At 35.0% G+C, this 20,920-nt stretch overlaps 2 protein-coding genes across 2 annotated transcripts; one reads left to right on the top strand and one right to left on the bottom strand.

The window, feature by feature from the left end:
* The first annotated feature begins 2,572 nt into the window (after window positions 1-2,572).
* Window positions 2,573-13,461, top strand: LOC125838042 (nitrate regulatory gene2 protein-like). The gene is made up of 4 exons (XM_049517098.1): window positions 2,573-4,356; window positions 5,214-5,428; window positions 7,625-7,848; window positions 12,293-13,461. The coding sequence occupies exons 1-4, from the start codon at window positions 2,595-2,597 to the stop codon at window positions 13,086-13,088; spliced, it is 2,997 nt and encodes a 998-aa protein (XP_049373055.1). The 5' UTR covers window positions 2,573-2,594; the 3' UTR covers window positions 13,089-13,461.
* An 893-nt stretch (window positions 13,462-14,354) lies between these two features.
* Window positions 14,355-20,454, bottom strand: LOC125838059 (protein disulfide-isomerase-like). Its single transcript, XM_049517114.1, has 11 exons — window positions 20,183-20,454; window positions 19,279-19,309; window positions 18,885-19,172; window positions 18,498-18,686; window positions 18,292-18,417; window positions 17,324-17,461; window positions 17,122-17,241; window positions 16,729-16,846; window positions 16,064-16,176; window positions 15,223-15,417; window positions 14,355-14,682 (listed from the first exon to the last, which is right to left on the bottom strand). The coding sequence occupies exons 1-10, from the start codon at window positions 20,362-20,364 to the stop codon at window positions 15,229-15,231; spliced, it is 1,494 nt and encodes a 497-aa protein (XP_049373071.1). The 5' UTR covers window positions 20,365-20,454; the 3' UTR covers window positions 14,355-14,682; window positions 15,223-15,228.
* Between the last annotated feature and the right edge of the window lie 466 nt (window positions 20,455-20,920).

The raw sequence follows: 20,920 nt of genomic DNA, 5'->3' as shown, positions 1-20,920 counted from the left end.
AAAGAGAAAAAAGAAATCACAAGAAGCAGGGACAAGAACTAAATGATCCTTTTAGTATAATCTAGAAAGGTTTTAAGAGATATTGCTAAATTTGGAATTGTACAAGGGCAAAAATAAATTACAGAAAGCAAGGTTAAGTCTACCTCTACAATACTAAATTCACCTAAATTTAATACTTTTGAAGTGAAATATAAATTTATACAGAATTTTATTAAAACTCTAATAAATAGTAGATACGAGCTTATAACTTTAAAATTATAATAAATAATGCTAAATTTTTTAAAATCAAATCTATATATTTAAATTCTAAATTCTTGCTTAATATCAGAAAGATCCTACAAATTAAACCTAGAAAACACCTGTTTATGTTATTGGGTATGATGTGTTATCTTTTTTATTAAATAAAATTTAACAATTTCGGCAAAAATTATGGCAAGTTGTTTTTTGCTATGTATACACCGAATGGTCAATGTCATGACATTTCCCTAGAATTTAATTTGTCAAAATATTATGTCAAAAAGTCTAAACTTGACACATTCTCAATGTTGGAAAAATTCTTTTAAATTTTAAATTCATCTAAAAAAAAAGTATTATTATTAAACTAGTGTCAAATATATTTATTAATTAAGAAATTGTAAAAGTGCTAATACGAATTCAGATGAGAGGGAATCATCTTTTCATTTTTAAATAAAATAAGTACTTAACCCAAAGTAAATTTGAAAAAGAAATTATAGATTTACAGTCGGGATTTGAAACTTATTCCATAATAATAATACATACTATAATTTAAGATCGGATCATTGCTATAATTATGTCGCTAAAGTATCCATTATAAAATAAATATTTATGTTTATTATCAGATTTTAAAAAATTAAAAAAAATTTATTATTTTATATTGTTTGATCTTTGTTATTAAGTATTTTTTTAAATATGTAATTGACTTATATTTGACATGATATAAAAAATTATTTTATTAATTATTTCTTACAAAATGCTTCAACTGCCATGTAAACATAAACGTAGGGGTGACAAACTTAAATAGAACTATAACATCAAGACGAAAGTCCGTCGGTCTATGTAATCAACCAATTTAGGGATCATATTTGATAGAGTGCATTAAAAAAATTATAATATTTATATTATATTTTTAATTACTTGTACCTTATTTGGTACATTTTCAAAAACTTTATTTTATGTAATAGTACATAAAAATTCATGATATTAACAATTCAAAGATTAAAAGGCTTTACCGGATGTATTCGCATGGTTAAAGTCTTAAAGACAATATTGTTCCTCAAAACACATTTCACATCCTTTCATTTGTGGAAGATATTTTGTAAACAAATAATCGTTATAAAAATTATGCAATGGACGCTATTTAATAAACCAAATCAAACACTAAAAAAAATAATTTCAACATAATCAATATAGATGTAACTAATGTAGTCATACATATATAACTAATATCAACATCATTAATTCATCATATTCAGTACTGTTCTTTTATACAAACCTATTATACATCCAACCAAATAATTCCATATCGATAATTGTTAACTATTTTTCAAAAGTTCAATTACTACCTAAAAAAATGAGAATTGAAAATTCTAAAATACAATTTTTTCACTCTAAATTTACTCACAAATTTTGTTGAAATGAAACAACTCTAATTTATATTATTCATTAACCATACCCTTAATTTTTATTTTCTAAATCTCACCCTTGTTATATAAGTATGTCCAAACATCCTTACTCTTTTTTCATCATGTCAAAATTTGAACTAAAAAAAAAATAAAAGAGTAAAAGGCAAAAACCTTTTAAAAAAAAAAAACACAATGTCACCCAACAAATGTTAATAATGGCATTGTTCACTATCCACGAGCTTTCTTCTGCAAAAATTCTGACACACTTTTTTTTTCTTTTTTTCCCACCATCAAAACCCTTCCTCGGGCCCCCTCCATAAACCCCTTTTCGTTTTTTTTCACCGAATAAACAAAAACAAAAACAATTATAGTAGACAAAAATTGAAATATATTTGAATACTCATCTTCTTCTTCTTCTTCTTCCTCTGTTACTTTCTTTACTGAAACTTCTGACAACAATCACAAATCTCCAGAAACATCACAAATCTCAATACATATAATTGTTCTTCTTTCAATTTTATTTACTGCTTCTTGAATTCTTCAATTTTCTCAACCCCATGTAAAAACAAACGATTCTCTCTACAAACTTCCATAGATTTATTGGTTTTTGTTGCCCCCACTTCGTTTTCTGAAACACCCATTTCGTATGGGCGGTCAAGATTCAACCCTTTCTACTTCAAAGGTCAGATTTTTATTTTTCTTTTCTCCTACTACCCCCTTTCTCATACTACTTTTTACTTTTACTAGTAGTATACTTGCCAAATTTAAAGTCATTGTAATCATCATTTGGGATTTGGGTTTTGCTTTTTTCACAATGCAATTCTGCAAACAGGTAAAGAGATGACCGGAGGCGGTGGAAAAGTTGTACGGAAAGTAGATGTGATTAAAGGAGCTGTTGTATGGGTTGAGGACTATCTGGGTGTTTTTCGTTTTGATTTTGTTGTTGTTGAGATGGGGTGTAATGAGTCTAAAGCAGTTGATACAGAACTTGTGATTCGTTGTAGAGAGAGGAAGGAACTGATCAAGGCTGCTGCTAATTACCGTTATGCCCTCGCCGCTGCTCATGTTTCCTATTTTCACTCTCTTAAGGATGTTGGTGATGCTCTTCGGAAGTTTGTTGATGAAGAGCTCATTGTTGGGTCTTCTTCTTCTTCTTTTTCGACCCCTTCTTCTCCTTCCTTAATTTTGCCTGATGAAAGGAAAATTGGTAGTAATAGAAGTAATGCTAGTGGAAACACACATCATAAGCATAAATCTTCTGGATCTCCGATATCGATTTCGTCTTCAGGTAGCTCCATTTCACGTTTTCACGATGAAGATGAACCTGTACATGACCATGGTCACCTGCATTTGTCATCAGATTCATCAGACGACGATCATCAAAATTTGCCACAAAAGGGTCAAAGAAATGTACACGGACATAATGAGAATCGAGGGGGTCACAGGAATTTACAACAAGATTATGAGCAGCCTGGAAGGAATCATGGGAATGTACATGAAGATTATGAGGGTCGTAACATGGTGGAAGGTGGGGAATCATCAATTTCGCCGTATTCACAGCCAGGTTGGGGGCCTGGGGGATTGCCATATGGGATGATGATGAATCATGAGGCTCCACCACAAGGATACTGGGATCCATTTTATGGAATGAACCCACAATTTCAGGCTCCTTGGGGAGGGCAGCAATTTGGGGGAAATCCGAATACGTATGCTTACTACATGAAGAAATCTTCACCGGTGATGAAGACAGTTTTTCACGAAGCAGATCCAGTGCCTACTGGATATTCCAATTCGTATTGGAGCTACCCAAATGACAATAGTGGGTACCCAATGGCTCCTTCAATTGGTGAAAGGGGAAGTCAAAGTAATCAAGGTAAGAAACCAAGTCCACCAAAGGAACCACCGCCACCTCCGTCTGCAAATGTCTCTGCTTGGGACTATTTTAATCCGTTTGATGGTGTAGAGAGTGGTTATTCGGCTTACTACCCGCATAAACAGAACAGTTCTGCATCAGTTAGTAGTAGTCCTAATTCAACTGAAGTGAGGGAGAGGGAGGGCATTCCTGATTTGGAAGAAGAAACTGAGACTGAAATGTATAAGGAGTATCATAAAGGAAAGAAGTTGAGTGATGAGACAAGGACTAAGCGTGGGGAGACAAATTCGTCCAAAAGTAGTGACAGTGGTAGAAAATCCATGCCATCAATGCCTCATGGCATTGATTTAAAGGGTGTAGCAGGACACAGTAGTATGGGCAGTTCAAAACCAGACTCGTCATTACATAACTTGGATGGCTCATCAAGTTCAAGGGGAGTAAAATCTGAGGGTAGTGGTGGCAGGACAAAGCCGATATCAACAATGTACGATTCAAGTTCTCACCTTTCCAGTGTAGAACCATCACATAGTAGTGGAGGCACAGGTTCAATTGATATTACAGAGGAAAAGAGCAATTTTGAAACTCTCGTGTCAGGAAGCTCGGGTGATGTGCATATGAAGAAGAAAGGGGTGACTTTTGAGGTGGATGAAATGTCAAAGAACGAGATTGAATCACCCAGGTCAAGTAGCTTGACCACATCACATGCTCATGGTACCAGGGATCTACATGAGGTTGTGGCTGAAATTCGAGATGAATTTGAGATTGCTTCTAGTTATGGAAGGGAAGTTGCTCTTATGCTTGAGGTTGGTAAGCTGCCTTACCAGCCTACCTTTGTTAAAGGTATGGTTCTGCCAATGCCCCTTAACTCTTGATTCAGTTGATGCTGGGGTTCTTTTAAGTTTTTTACTTTGTGTGCTTACTTTTTAATCCTTGGCTATGTCCGTAAGTTATCTTCTTATGCTCTGCTTAGTGCAAATTTGGTACTGGTCAGTTAGACTTCCTTTCCTGCCATGTATTCGTAAAAATCTGTTCAAATCTTGACTAACTCGAGAACCTTATCCATAGAATGACCGACAGCTCACTCATGGCAAATAGTTGCGGCATTAGTGTCTTTTTATTGTTATTGCTTAATAAATTTGCACAACTAGTTTGTAGAGAGCAGACTGTATTGATCATAATTAACGAGATGGGAAAAATATTAAATTACCAATGTAAATATGTAATTGGTCAAAATGCAATTCAAAGTTTGATGAATTACTTTTAAAGTATGAAGCTCTGTTTGCTGACTTCATGCTATTGTTGTTGGAAAATAGGCAAAAAATTGATACTAGAGGGCTTACATTCAAAATTTGCTTCAGGTTGTATCTGTCATTGTTGCTCTTGTTCCCCAGTCAATGTAAATAAATTTATGCATTTCCAATGGATGTATGTATGTGATTACTTAGCTGTTATTAGATTATTCCATTATGATTTGAAGAACATAAATGGTGATAGGCCGTTAATGGAAATGGTTCCCATGAGTGTAGCTAACGCCATTAGTGCACCCAGTTCAAGAATCTTCTGTGATCAGTTGTCACTTGTTTACCTCTATTTGGAATTTTCCAGTTATCATGACTTTCTTGATAAACTTCATGAAGAAACACGATACATTCTTTTGCCTGTCTGATTTTTGTGGTTCTATCTATTTTTGTGCTCAGAGCTCCTATCCAGGATTCTATACCTGATTGTTCCATCCATGCCGGTTTCCCATACGGTGACGGTGAAGTCAGTAAGGCTGGCTGCCAAAACAAGAAAATTGGCTAAATCCTATTTTGAAGACGTTGGACAAGACAGTGCTGTGATGCCATGCAACTTGTCATCCACGTTTGACGAGCTATACGAATGGGAGAAGAAACTATATAAAGAAGTTAAGGTAATGGGAGGCAACTACTAAGATCTTTGTGTCGATTCTTATTTTTATTGAAAGTTTTATTTGTCTATTTGTTTTGTTGTAGAAAAATTTATTAGTTTATATAATATTTGTGTCAAAATCTTCAAAAGAGGAAAAACATGGAATCTCTCGTGTGTCATGTGAATTGATAGTTATCCCTAATGGATAATAAAGCTATTTAACTGATATCTTCTTCATCTTTGCCATGGTTTGTTGAAGGCTTAACTAGTATTTTTATTCATTAGAAGTTAGCCTTACAAATTTTCTAGGGGGCAGGTCCTTTGATGATTTTCATCATCATAGATCTGGAGTTTTTGGATCAGCTAATAGTGTCCTCGGCCCAACTGAAAGAGCTCAATGAGGCAGTTACTAGGTTAAGCCCGTGCTTCTATACATATAAGAGGAACATGTTCTCATAACTTTGGGTAAGAAGAACATCTGAAAATGAACTGGATATGATCATCAAATTTTAGTCATTCCAGATGTTTGGATAGTTAATTCCTCTATCTAGTTTCTTGGGCAAAAGGTTGGCATTGTTAATTTATGAACTTGTGCCCTTGTTAGAGATTATGTGAAAGATTTCAGGGCATAAACTGAAATGGCAATGTAGAACTTTATTATATCCCATATCTTCATCATAAACAACTTTATTATTTACTCAAAAAGAACTTTATTATATTCCATAATTATGTCAAGATCTCAAAGTGCTTTAGTCACAGATGAATAAAGAAATCTTGAGTTCTTTCTGCTTGGCTCACTGAATTATGGAATTTGGAGCACTTTAAACCCATGATATATATTTTGGACACTGAAACCTCTTTATCCAAGTCTATGATAATATATGACACTGCCTTCTATTAAAAGGCAAAAGCTTCCAAGTGTAGGTAACTATAGTTGGATTGGATCTTTACATGTAAAGGTAAAAAGAGTAAGATAGCCTTCTAACAATAATCTTCGTAGGACTTCATGGTCCCATCAACCAGTAGTCTCTGGAAGATCTTATCAACTAATTAGCATTACTTATTTCTTAGCTGAGTGAAGTTTTACATAGAATTTCTGAAATTCAATGTTTCTCTTTTTTTAATTTGCACTCAACTTATAATAGCTTAAAGCCAACCCAGCTTGTTTAGGATTGAGGTGTAGTTTTTGTTGTTATAATAGCGTAAATATTATTTCCAGGTTAAATGTTTTGCTGACTTCATATGCTTAATAAATCTTGATTTTTTTTACTTTTAATGGGCATTATCGTCTTCATGGTGAATCTAATGGCCCGTGGGTCAAAGAATGTTAGTGATAAACAGAACTACAACAGAGGGATAAAGGCCAAGACCCTTTTGTGGAAGGGGCAAAAGGGAAGTTACTTAAAAGTCTCTGCTATACTTCCAGGATAGCTTTCGAATACTTTCATTTTAAATTGTAGATGGAGGGACGGCGGTCTTCTTCTTTTCATTTTGGTGTGGGAGTGTTCAGCTTTTCCATAAACAGTACCTCCTTATCAGTTAATGGGATTATTACATGATTTTGGGGTGATAGAATTGATCTTTGATCTATACATATGATTACTGCTTCACGGTTCTGTTTCAAACTTCTCTTTCTCTCTCTCTAGGATATTATAGACTTGATTGATCTCTAAGGGGTCGTTTGGTTTGAAAATGAGTTATGATGGGATAAGTTATGTTGGGATTAGTTATGATGAGATAAGTTGTGTTGGGATTATTTTTTATTGAGTGTTTGGTTTGTTGTATTCAAAATAATAAATTTTAAGAACAATTTATTTGTTTACAAAAATGCCCTTCATTAATGTAAAAAGTGATATAACAAAAGGGTTGAAAGAGACATTTTTGTCATTTACCTATTTTATCCCGGGATAAGTTATCCCGGGATTACTATACCACCCAAGGAGAGGGATAACTTATCCTGGTACTAATTATTAATCCCGGGATAAGTTATCCCGAACTTGCCAACCAAACAACAAAATAAGCGGTACTATAATTTAATCCCGGAACTATTTGGTACTATCCCTCACACCAAACAACCCCTAAGTGCTTTTAGTTTACATCTTTAGAGGATTCATCCATTGCTAATTTTTGTATCTACTTTCTGAAAGTTGAATTCTTATCATAGTTATATTCAACTGTTTGGGAGTTTGTGTTCATTGAGGTAATTAGTTTGATGTAGGATGAAGAAAAACTGCGGATCATATATGAAAAGCAGTGCAAAAGGCTGAGGAGTTTGGACGAGCAAGGGGCCGAGTCTAGCAAGATAGATGCTACCCAGGCATGTATCAGAAGATTGCTGACAAAACTTAATGTCTGTATAAAAGCAATTGATGCAATTTCAAGCAGAATTCACAAATTAAGAGATGAAGAATTGCAGCCCCAAATTGGAGAATTAATTCATGGGTATGGGTCTGCATTATCTTGTTTATTCTTGTATTTACTTCATTCTTATCTCATGGAGTTGGATTCTAGTCTTCCTTTACTAGCACTTTTCTTTTTCTTTTCCTCTCAGTTTCATTTAGAATGCATCACTTTTGCCCTTATGATCACTGGTAATGCAATAATGGTACATTTTCCTAAGGAGTTCAACACTAATATCCATCGAAGCTTCACTCTATAATGCCACCTTTACCTGTTGTAACAGATAATCTGTTTTTTTGGGGGTAACTTGATAGTGTAAAGTATTCCTTACTCTGTCGGAGTATCTTGACCTTATTATAGATTTATATGCGATACTACTAGAAAAATGATGGTTCTGAAATCAACGTACTAAGAAAACGAAAACCTATTCTCACTTATAGATATTACCTATTATGGATCTTTTTTCCCCATTCTGCCCCCATCTTTAGCCAAGTTTGCATTGATCCAAAGAAATTGTAGATCTTTTTTGACAACTTCATTTTATGTGGTTTTAGGTCTATCACGTCTCCTTTTAACACATTAACTCACCATAGTGTATATTGATCGGAGCATCTGTAGTTGTAGTTCAATGCTAGACATTGACCAAACCATCTAAAGTGATTTTATCTCATTATTATCCTCAATGTCTGCTACTTGCACCTTTAACAGATGTGATAATTTTTTATCTTATCTAATCTTGTACAATTGCACCATCTTAGCATCCACATCTCTGCAACGCTCATCTTGCAGATGTGTTTGACTTTAGCATCCCAACATCACTACCATATTACTTGCCGGTGTTGTAACTATTCTGTAGAACTTATTGTTCAATTTAGTAGACTTCTATTACCATAACACTCTAGTAACAGTTCCCTATTTCAACCATCCAGCTTTAGTTCTTGAATAACATGTTCATCTATCATTCCATTCTCTTGAAACGACAAGTCTTAACTATTTAAGAAGTTTGTAGTTTGGTACTGTAATCCCGTCTAGTCTCACCTAACTTCACTCTTCTCATGTTGGCGAAACCTTTTTGTGCATATATCCATTCTTACTTATACTTATCCTAAAACCCTCACTTGTTTAAATGATTCTTCTTAGTTCAAGCTTTTGGTTGGCATTAGCTCTTGTTTCGTCAATCAACACAATATTGTCAGCAGAAAACATATACCACGGTACCTCATTTGTGGTATCTCATCTGGTATTGTGTTGGTTCGCTCATCCATAACTAGGGTAAACAAGTAGGAGCTCAATGTTTTCATGCTAGTGACAACTCTTCATACATGCCCTTCATAGTATTTATATATTTGATATGCATTTATTTCTTTTTCATTGACTTTTCTTACTACTTTATCAGATACCATATATAGAAATTTCTTCCATTCGTGATAAAGTTCCATCAATCTGCTTTGCAAGGTTTATAGCATTCATGTAGATTTACCGGCTATAAATCCAAGTTAGTTCCCAGTCACTCATGTCATATTTGTATGTCTTTGCTTTATCACTCTTTCTCATAGTTTCACCATGCGGCTCATGAGTTTTAATGCCACAATAGTTCACACAACATTGAATATCTCATTTTTGTTCTTTCAAATTGGAATAAGGGTACTCTTTCCCCCCTTGTTGGGAATCCTATCCTTAGTTAGTATAACATTGAATAGCATGGTGAACCATTCTACTCCAACCTCTTTAAGACACTTTCACGGCATTTTTACTTCCGTTGGAAAATTCTGTGAGTGTAGATAAAGTTTCTACTGTGCACATACTCATGGAGGTCCAAAATGTTAGTTGAACAATTGATCAACGTAGCCTCTCCATCTTTGCTTGACTTTGTCATCTCTTGTCACCACTTGTTGAGAATCTGTAATGCACTTCATCTAGTTTATGATCTTACCCTTCTTCTCTTAGTCATGCTAGTTTACACATATCTTTCTCCCCTTCTTGCGTCTCTATGTACTGGTATAAGCCAACCAGAGCTTCCTCTCAAGCTTATAGTAGCCTTTTTAGTTTCCATGTGGCTAAGTTGTTTTCTTCTAAGGCTTCTCTTTCTTCTGCTTTGGCAACTTCCTATAGCACTCCTCGTTTAGTTTAATAACTTCTTTGTACCACCTTTTTCCACTACTGGGATTCGTATGGTGAAGATCCTAGACTTTTAGACACATCCAACACTTCAGTTGCTACCTTTTTAATGCAACCTGACATTTCCGTCCCCAGGATGTTTGATTTCCCTGTCTAAGTCTCAAACTCCATTCTCTCGTAGTTTTTCTTGAAATGCTAACTTGTTAGCTCCCTTTAATCCCAGCCACTTAATTTCGAGGTTGGTTGCAAGTCATCTCCTTTCTCTCTCTACTCTTGTGCTTTACGTCTAAGACATTGTTAGGTTGGGAGGTCATAGCTTCTCCTGGAGTAGGGTAAGATTTGCATACACACCACCCTCCCTAGACTCCACTTGTGGGATTACACTAGGTATGATGTTGACTATAATTACCTCCATTTTTATAACTTATTAAGTGAGGATTCTCTTAATAAAATGTGGGTTTGCTGCCACTAAAATCATATGCAAAAGCGATTCGAAGGTGTATTTTCCATTGTCATTCCTAGTACCATAACTATAACCCCCGTGTATTTGTTCAAAACCATCGCTACTATTACCTTCATGACCTTTTAGTTAGTAAAATTTATTTAACTTGCCATTGAAATGATTGCATTTGTCTGCAGTGTTCCTTCCTTACCATTTCTATTTATGCATAGTTTCTCTTCATCGACAATTATTTACTCATCTTTTCCTTCCACTTGATATGGTGTAGTTGTTTTCTCAAAATATGGAGACTCATTTGCAATTACGTGAGTCAAGGTCCTTCATCCTTTTATTATTTATAACTTTTTATTTGGTAAGACAGAGAGAGAAGAGGGATTTTGACATGGTCATAGGAGGAGGGTATGAATGTCCTTACGTTAATAACTTATTGTGTGTAAAATGATGGTGCAGTCCTGAACTAATTGAATGTTCATCAGTTGTTGAAAATAACCGTTTAGTGGTCGTTTATTGACTAGTTAACATTTTTAACTTTATAAGAGGTTGAAAAAGCTTAGTGGTTGGATTGAATTTAGCTTTTGAATCTGCAGTCATGATTTTGGACTTTTCTCTTCAGTGAGAAGGTTGATTGAGACAATATTTCGGGGATTATTGTAGTTGGAGAGTGTTTAATGTCCTATGGAGTTTTTTATCTGCACTATTATTGAATTTCGGCGAATGACTTGACGGCGTCATTTTCTCAGGTGAAATTGTATTTTAGGTGCAGGTAGCAAGTATATAGATGTGTGCATAATTCATTTCTGCTCTTATTTGGTTGGTGTAATTTTGATTCAGCTGTTGAGAAACTATTAAATCTTAAATGGTTACATGTTATATGTACATTTTTTTTCTATTCACTCATGATTTGGCCTGGTTGACCCTTTTCATGTGAACTTATTTTACCTTATCAAAAAATTTCATGTAAACTTATTAATATACCAATTGTTTGCTTTCAAGATCGTCAAGGGTTTTATCTGAAGGTTGGACACTGTTTTGTATTTTCCATAAAAGTAGCTAGAAAAGAAAATCAAGTATTGAAGGATTTCTTATTCTGCAGGCATTTCTTTGTCGAATATCCAAGTCCATCTTGTGTGATTTTGACTTGCTATTTGTGGTGCAATCTACTATCAGTGATTGCTGAGTGAATTCTTATTTCCCCTGTGTTGTTTTTGTTTCTTTTGTTTCTCTTTTCGTCTTCTTAAGTAGTTTTTCTATTACTTTGTTTCAATTTGTTTGTCTTAGTTTGACTGGACATGTAGTTTAAGAAAATAAAAGAAGACTTTTGAATTTTGTGGTCTTAAAGTAAAATATGTTTAATGTATCAAATGCCCTTTAATCTTTTGATCTTAAACATGCCACGTGGGATGTTGAAATTAAAGAGTTGCCAGATTAGGCAAGAGACATTCTTTTTGAAATAGATAGACTAAAAATAAATGAAAGTAGGACAAACAAATTAAAATAGAGGGAATAGTGTTTTATTTGTATTGCTGCATAACTGCATTCAAGTAGTAGTATGAACTTCTGTTTTGTCATGCACTGTAATGCATCATGAACTTATACTCTATTTCATAATTTATTTTGTATTTCTCTGTTCAAGATGGAATGTAAATGTTTACTTTGTTATGCACTGCAATGTTTCATTAACTAAGCATTCTGTAATGCATTATTTTGTGTTTTCTTCCTTCAAGAAGTAATGTGAGCTTCTCCTTCTCATGCATTGTAATGCCACATGACCTTAACATTTCTTCGTTATATATAAGAATTGAAGCAACGTTTACCCTCATGTATTTGTAAAGCAGCATGAAATAACCCAGTTGCATAATTCTCCCAATTGGAACCCAATATGATAATCTTCTGTATGCAAATAAGCAGGCTGGTGAGAATGTGGAGGTCAATGCTCAACTGTCATCAGAAGCAGTTTCAAGCAGTGATGGAGAGTAAAACAAGGGCTCTCAGAGCAAATACGGGGTTCCAAAGAGATTCGAGCTTGAGAGCTACTCTTGAACTTGAGGTGCAACTTTTGTCGTGGTGTAATCACTTCAATGATTGGATTTGCTGTCAGAAGTCCTATGTAGAATCCTTAAAAGGGTGGCTTCTCCGATGCCTTACGTATGAGCCAGAAGAAACCCCAGATGGACCTGTCCCTTTCTCTCCTGGCCGTCTTGGAGCTCCTCCAGTTTTTGTAATTTGCAACGATTGGAGTCAGGCAGTAGAGGCAATCTCTGAAAATCGGGTAGCAATTGCAATGAATGATTTTGCTTCAAATTTGAGGCAGCTTTGGGAACGACAAGATGAGGAGCAGAGACAGAGGATCAAAGCAGAATACCTCTCAAAGGACTACAAGAAACGGTTAACCATGCTTCAGCAAAAGAGAGGGGGCTTGAGGCATGAGCAAGACACGATGTCTAACAGAAGTCACATAATTGCTCCATCTGAAAAAGGGATTTCACCATTGGATGATCTAAAGGTGGACTTGGATTCGTTCAAAAAGAAATTAGTTGAGGAGAGAACAAAGCACAAAGATGCCATTAAATTGGTGCATGATGCAGCTTCTAGTAGTTTACAAGGGGGCTTACTTCCAATTTTCAAGGCTTTGGAGAACTTCACTTCAGAAGCTCTGAGAGCTCATGAACAAGTTAGGCTACAGAGTGTTAGAGACGGTTCATAGTTCCTCAATTGAATCTTAACCTTGTTTTCCTATTTGAAAAAAGATGGTTGAAGAGTTACACCACATCAAATGGATCGCAGTTGCAGTGTCATATGGATATTACCAAGAAATTTAGTAGCCAAACCTTGAAAGAGAGGCAAGAGATGGGGATTTCATATTTTTAATGTACACTGGTTAGAGATTTTCGACAGAAACAGATGTGGATCAATGCACATTGGTGATTGCTGTTGATGACGAGGTGGCTAGGAGAAGTGCAGCTTTTCAGAGGGTAACTTTTTAGCATAACAGTTGATCATATAGTTTCAGTTTTGCCCTTTGACGTTAATAGGTAGGTTCTTGTATAGTTATTCATTTATTTGTTGATTGGGTTGTACTGGTGGATGATCATATTCTTGGCTAGCAGTTTATGTTGGATTTATGGTTAATTATGGTCGGGAAAGGCTGAAATTAGGGACACTTCTAAATCTTGTGTCATATGGTAGAATGGATGAATGAAAATTTTGGCAATGGTGCAGAAAATAAACTAGTTCCAGCTTTTCCTTCCTGTCAAGTTAGGTCCCTACTTGGGAGAAGTAAGTTCATTTCTTACCAATGAACAATCAAAATCATGTCAAATAAATGGTTGGAAAATCTAGTACCATCATAGAAGATGTGATTGCATATCCCCTTCTCAATTCAGACTTATTGGTCCCAATACTTTGTATTGCCCAAGAAAATTGAAACTACTTGTAGGTGGTGGACTGAGGGTGATCAATATTCATGTATAGAACAAAGCAGTTATGTGCAAATTGTTATGAACTATTTGTAATAAAGGAAAGGACAGCTATGAGTTCAAGGTGTGTACTAGATGCTACAAAAGAAGACCCAATCCAAAGGATGGGTCGCAGCAGTGACAGCCTGACAGTAAGGGGTGGTTTTACGGGAGAAAATAATACATGTATTAAATTTGATATTATTTAATCTTTTGTTTGATAGTGCTTTTATCAATGTATACTAACATATGTATTAGTTACACACTATTGAGTATTATTTGATACAGGTTAAAAAACTCAAATATGTCGTCAAACTAATCTAAAAGGCTCAGTCATGCCACTCATTTAACAGTTGGACATACTTATATCAAAAGGTTGAGTTCCATCAAAATTTAAGTGTTCAGTATCAATTTGGATTTCGGACCTATGTACCAAATACTTCCGTAATCAATCAGCTTGGCCAAACAGGGTAGGCAACAGATAGAAGTCGGTATAAAAACAAGAGGCATTCAAGTAAGATTCAAAGGCTCATGTTTCGTAAATAACTTAAAATTGACAAGTTTCTCTAGAAAACCATTCAACATACAAAGATGCAACTAATCAAACCACTGAAACTTGCTACGATACCTAAATCCTCGGAAAATCCTGCTCAACAGAAAATATTTGATTACAGACTAGGGGTAAGGGGCTATATTTGGGTTATGGGGGGGGGGGGGGGGAGGGTAAGCAAAGGTGGAGATGTTGTGCGCTTGTTTCTTTCTTCTCACTTGGCTGGAGCTTGTAAGTCAGTAAGGCAGCCAATGCCAATGCCAACTGTGTTAGAAGACTCCTTCATTTTCATCCTGTCAGAGGTAACTGAGGAAATTTAGACAATATAAAGCAAACAAAAACCAGTCGAAACTGATTCTAAATATTAGTATTGTCTAAAAGCAAGTTAACATTTTCCCTGTTCTGCATAGTAGGAGAAAGGAAGGGAGAAGTTAGGGGCTTTTCCCTTCTCTTGTTTGGTATATCACTCGAACCAAACACAACAGAGAAATATTTTCCGTTGTCTACTTCCCCTTTATTTCTGTTCCTTACACTAGATCCGGACAAAAGAACAGAAGACCAACAATTTTCATGTGTTACACTAACTGCAGCAAACGGAGCTTCTGAAAAAATAAATAACAGAACAAAAACCAGAGAGAAACATCCACTAGATATTTCTCATACATCTTAACATCCGATTAAATTTCATTTCTTGTCCATTTCATTCCAACTACTTCCAAAATTTACCTCAATACTTACCCCTTTAACCAAAACTGCAGAAAACACTAGGTATTGGTTAAAACACATATAAACTGACGAGTGGTAATAATGTTCAGACCTACAAGTACAGTTACCTTTAATTATAGCTCATCTTTTCCCGGAGCCTGCTCTGCAGCCTTATCCCGATTCTCCTGGATAAAGTCAATAATGTCTTCCTTGGTCCTCCCACCTTGATGCTGCAAGAGCTTTCCACTTGCTGACTTGAAATAAAGAGTAGGATAACCTTGGACCTCAAAAGTTCCTTGTGGAATATCATTAGCAGTAGCATCCTACATAACAACAAACGAAGAGTTCATTAGAAATCTCCAATAATGAAATTACAAATATTTAGAGAAGATTGCAGTATATCGACACAAAAAAAGGAGCCAACATGTACACACTAAGGTGAAAGAATAGCGGGACTTTTAAAAAAAAATAAAAGGCATGGAAAGCATGAGAAATTTGCTAAGTAGCAATTCATGCAGCATGTACTCTTCAAGTCTATACTCGCAAGCAGATACTTGATGCCACGGGCTTGATCCTTTTACCTTCAATCCTATGCAGCACGTCACTATGCTGGTAAGCACTTAGCCCTAGTTATGATAGCATTTATTAATTTTTTTTAAAGTTGTGATAGCGTCAAAGTGAACATTAAATGTACTTTGTTCAGACTACATGTTTACTCATTCTCGTTATCTGGGTCCAAATCTAATCCAGTTTTACATAACAAACCGCAATCGCACACTATTAATGGCAAAAAGTTCCAGAACCCACTTTTAATTCCTAGATTACATTCCTCTATTCTTGAAACCAAAAAGAACATGGTGGCCCAATATGTTTCCTCCATTTTCACTCTACAAGCAACAAACAAATTAAAGGTTCGCCAATATATTCCAGAATTATGAGATAATGAAGAGTTTTGAGTGGGAAGCTCACAATTTTGGCAATCATAACATCTGCATCACTTTCGAATGAGACAGCCACTTCATCAAGGATTGGGGCCAACTGCTTGCAGTGTCCACACCAAGGGGCATAGAACTCAATGAGTACTATAAGAAACAACAACCACATGAATTACCGTTGCTGCATATCCAACAAATATTCTAACAAAAGAACATGTACAAGTTCAGGAAGATGAGCAAGATGAACACAATGATAATGCGCCTGAGGAAGAAACTGAAACTATGCCACAAAATTGACTCATAATTTTATGTCATACTGAACCTAAATACCTTGTGATGCAATTTGTTTAATTAATAATATGTGCTATTCTGCAGATGTTGAACATATAGCATATATTTGATACTGTTACTTATCAACACTTTTTGAGAATGCATTACTTATCATTTTTGAACAGCTCAATGAGAAGAAGTTGGAACAACTTATCTCCAAATAACTGTTGTAAGTCAGTCTAGTATGCTTTACAAATATGTGAATGTCATGCTTAAAAGCCATGCGAGATGGTGAAATATACAATTTGAATTTCAAATACTTATACTTCACAAGAATGAATGAGAATTAAGACAATGAAACCTATAAGAACTACCTAAGATACAACTGAACAAAATGTAAGTAAAAATTGAACATTAGGTAGGAAATACCATTCTTCCCAGAGTTGAAAACCATATCCTGGAAATTGTCAGCAACCAAAACTTTAACAGGTTCGCTGTTAACTTCTGGGATAGGTTCTGATTTTTTGAAAGGTTTCACCTTGCCGTCCTGAAGTTTGATTAAGTAATTACTTCAGACACTATACAAGAAACAAATTGCCCATAGAAATAATGTTTCTTGAGGACTTCTCCTTTCATTCAATTTGCTATTTATTAAGTAGAAATTTGAATGTAAGAAGAGGACTCCAGTCTATTTAGAATGTACAAGAAAAGGGATATAGAAGATGAATTTATAAAGATAACGGACGAGTAAACCTGGGAGAAACAATTAATCCAAGAGAAATGGGTAAAAGAAAAAATGGTGAAGACAGGGAGAATCATCACCTTAAAATCCTTAACCCATGACGCAATGTGATCAGGCTCAACATTTGGTTTGAGATATTTCTCTCCATCATTTGTCTGTATGATGATTAGAGGTGTCTGATCCTCTTTGAGTCCAAAGTACTGCTCAACGAAGCCAAATATATCATCATGTTAACATCAATAAACAACAAATAATTCAAACACAAATAATGAGAAACCTAACCTGGAAGGCACCTTGACTGGCCTCAACATCACCAATTAAGAAACTAATATCATTGCCTTTGTACTGTTCAGCAACTTCATGATACTTGGATTTGAAACTATCAAATAGGTCATTGTTGAAGTTTACGAACAACATGGCCTGCCAGTTCCATACTTTTTGATAAGAAACTACTCCCAAATGTAATTGGGCAATTGGGGGTTAAGGTCTCCAGCTCTAAGTAGTCCAGCATGAAGAGATAATTAAGGTTGCAGTTGCACTTCAATAAAGAGATGATATTTGAATGCATGAAGTATTGAAGTGCATATCCAAGTACAGCAATCATAGAAAGATGATAGCAGAATCGGCAGAAGATATGCAACGTCAAAAGTAGAGCAATTCTTAACTCCAGCTCTAGAAAGTACAAGCTAGTAGGATATTAAACAAGCAGCAGCAATGAGAAACAAATTTATTTGATAAAACACTGAAAACCTCAATCTTTTCTGGATGTCCCAGAGAAACAAAGATACTTTTAAGAAAAAACAGATGAATATTGCACTAGTCTTTACACATCAATCTTTGCTTGTGGCGCTTTATCATTATACATGAAGAGTTCATGTTGATTGCAGAAACGAAAGAGCATCTAAAGAACAAGTGCAAGGAAAGCCCGTAAATTAGAGGTGAAGAATATAACTTAAAAGAACCTGCCAAAAAAACCTTAAAAAATAAAATCTTGATCCACATTTACTCTTCTAATATATAAAACAAATGATCCTCAAAATGGCAAACAAGAGACACCAAGAATAAGAGAATTAATATCAGCATTATGTAATTCATCTGTATAGTGTATAATTTATATCGCTTCTATTATATTTGAATAAAAGAGGCCTATCAACAAAAAGTATTGGAAAGCAGATGCAGGTTTAGACAGCAAGACGACTATCAGATCTCAACAGGCAACATAAATCTGGCAGACTAAGTAAATGCTGCACCTTGTCATTTGGACTGTTGAAGAATTTAACAACAAATGGATGGTTGTTGGGGTCCTTGTTATATACAGTCACAGTAGGAATAGTTGCTTCTTCGACTAACTTTGCCAAGGCATCCACATCGAACTCCTACAAATACATATGATCAATTGTTGGAACTTTGTCTAGTACATCAGAAAATGTAGAAGAATTTTACACCGACCCAATACCTGAAAATCTACAAAAAGTTCATCAAAAGGCTTGAATAACCTAACCACAGGGCCAGAAACTGATGAATCCCCACGAGGAAGGAGTTTAGCATCCGAAGTATGACCAAAATCATAATCAGCACGTAATCTCCCAGCCACAGCTGTAAAATTCCCAAATTTCTCACCGGAGAACTCGGGAAAGACCCCAACCTATAAGAATTTAAAACCATACTCATTAACTCCAATTCTGCAGATCCCTCAAGGGAAAACAATATATGAAAAACATACACAAATCAGTGTGAAAGAGAGTGGTTGTTTGTGCATCGGGTCACCCTGGTATGAGCATATGCTTTTATGAATGTGTATACATATATAATGAGAGAGATATAGAAAGGAGGGGGCACTTACGATAATGATCTTATTGACATCTATAAAATCTTCTGCATCCTTAGATGATTTTATTTCAGAAGAAGCAGGGCCACTTTGTTTCTTCACGTAAGAAACAATACCATCCGCCTCACGTGGTCCTTTGTAATCTTGAACAACGCTACCTCCATACCTCAAGATCTTAAGAGTGGGGAAACCTTTTATGTCGAACTCACTGGCAAGAACCTTGTTTTGCTCCTCACTGGCATCAACTTTGGCCAGAACAACTGGTGGATCATTCTGGCTTAAAATTTGTGCTGCTTTCTCATACTGCAAATCAATCAAAGCAAAATGTTTAAATATATTGTGCTTCCTTATGCTCCAAAAGGCTATTACTCTTTTAAGATACTAAAAGGAATGTGTTAGTGGTTCTTACTTCTGGAACAAGCTTCTTGCAGTGACCACACCTGTAAATATCAAAGTAATTAATGAACTTGGAAAGAAAAGGTAATTTGCTTCTAATTTGAGGCATCAATTTTTCATATAACTTAAATAGAGACAATCATCAGAGATAAGAAACATAAATGCTAGTAATAACATTATTGATTCAATTATCAAAATGCACTAAAGCTTCTAGCTTTGACCGTCTAGTCAGAGAATCAACTGTATTATTAAGTCAAATTAAACGTCATTCACAATTTCATCATTTCTAGAGGAAATTGTTTCCAGTATTTGGTTACCTTGAAATTCGGAAATCCAAGGGACCATGGTAGAAGACTTCATCCCTCATAACTCACTGTTCTTTACAAATATCCCAACTCTTATTTTACATCACTTACTTCATTCAAGACTCGGACATTGTTATCAAACATCCCTTTTTTTGTGTGTGTCTACCTCAGTTAGTGAGTCTACTATTGCCAGGAGAGTCTATCGAGGTTGCATGGTAGAGAGTGTTGTCCATCAGCTACTCAAGGATACCCCCAAATAGTTATCCTACACCTCGTATGATTAACCTTATATCTCCAACTTTTATATCAAATTAAAATATAAAATACTTGCCCAGCAGAAAATTTCCATGAAAACCATATTCTGTCATGAATTAACCAACCTAGATCTAAAATAGTAAAAGATCCAACTTATGGTATTCTCCGTAGCATCTGTTGTTTAAACTTTCATTTACTAACCCGTCATAGTTTATAACAAGACAAAATCATTCCTTTAATGGAAACGAAAAACGGAAGACATGAGCTACAGATTCAAAAAAACACTACACAGTTTTTAAAAAATAATCGATCAAAGCAATGTTTACCAACAAATTGAAGTGTAATTGATTAAATTACCAAGGGGCGTAGAACTCGACGACGATGAATTTGTGTCGACCTACAAAATCAGAGAAATTGGAGTGATCTAAAGTCACAACGAACTCCTTCGATTGAGTGTCTTCGTTCTCAGAAGCGTAAGATTCCGATCCTAACAATGCGAAAACACATAGAAATAACGAAATCCAAACCCTAATCGCCATTTTTATCACTCTTTTCTCTCTCAGCTCACTGAAAAATATCTTCAGTTTCAATTTTCATTGTGGATCTCAAGAGGAATTTATATAGCAGCATTTTGCAGATGGGAGCTTTGTGCGGAGCTTTACAATGGAAATGTCTAAATAACCCTGGTTTATTTTTATTTTCATTTCAATTCTCTTATTAAAAGAGAAAAAACTATTTTGATTATAATGACTTTTCTTTATGATATTTGGGAAGATTTTTGAGACATTTGAGTCGTTTCTATGGATGTGGTAAGAATAATAATTTAACATCAAAGAATGTAGTACAGTGAATGATGTTTCTCTTTTCTTTATCACAACTTTCAATTTTAAATACTAGATATGAAAATATTCTTGCTTTCCCCTTCAATAGATTCTACTTAACATAAATTTAAATTAAGTAAATTCAATGCAAACACCAAATGAGAAACAAGCACAATCTCTATGTTTTTTCTGCTTTTAAAGTACCTTTATTTTTTGTCTTTTTCGATGAGATAATATTCAGTTAATTTATGTATTTTATAAAATTGTTCGTCAA

This window comes from Solanum verrucosum, unplaced genomic scaffold (assembly GCF_900185275.1).
Source record: "Solanum verrucosum unplaced genomic scaffold, falcon-dt-bn FXZP01000079.1, whole genome shotgun sequence".
In the NCBI taxonomy this organism is placed as follows: Eukaryota; Viridiplantae; Streptophyta; class Magnoliopsida; order Solanales; family Solanaceae; genus Solanum; species Solanum verrucosum.
This window is presented reverse-complemented; position numbering and strand designations above follow the sequence as displayed.

Bases quoted from the DNA above. Each gene is read 5' to 3' on its own strand.
- LOC125838042 (XM_049517098.1), top strand. From the start codon at position 2,595: ATGGGGTGTAATGAGTCTAAAGCAGTTGATACAGAACTTGTGATTCGT. The intron at 4,357-5,213 runs GTATGGTTCTGC...TTTTGTGCTCAG, and splicing joins CCAGCCTACCTTTGTTAAAG to AGCTCCTATCCAGGATTCTA. The intron at 7,849-12,292 runs GTATGGGTCTGC...GCAAATAAGCAG, and splicing joins ATTGGAGAATTAATTCATGG to GCTGGTGAGAATGTGGAGGT.
- LOC125838059 (XM_049517114.1), bottom strand. From the start codon at position 20,364: ATGGCGATTAGGGTTTGGATTTCGTTATTTCTATGTGTTTTCGCATTG. The intron at 19,173-19,278 runs GTAAGAACCACT...ATTGATTTGCAG, and splicing joins GCAAGAAGCTTGTTCCAGAA to TATGAGAAAGCAGCACAAAT. The intron at 17,242-17,323 runs GTTAGGTTTCTC...TTCGTTGAGCAG, and splicing joins CCAGTCAAGGTGCCTTCCAG to TACTTTGGACTCAAAGAGGA.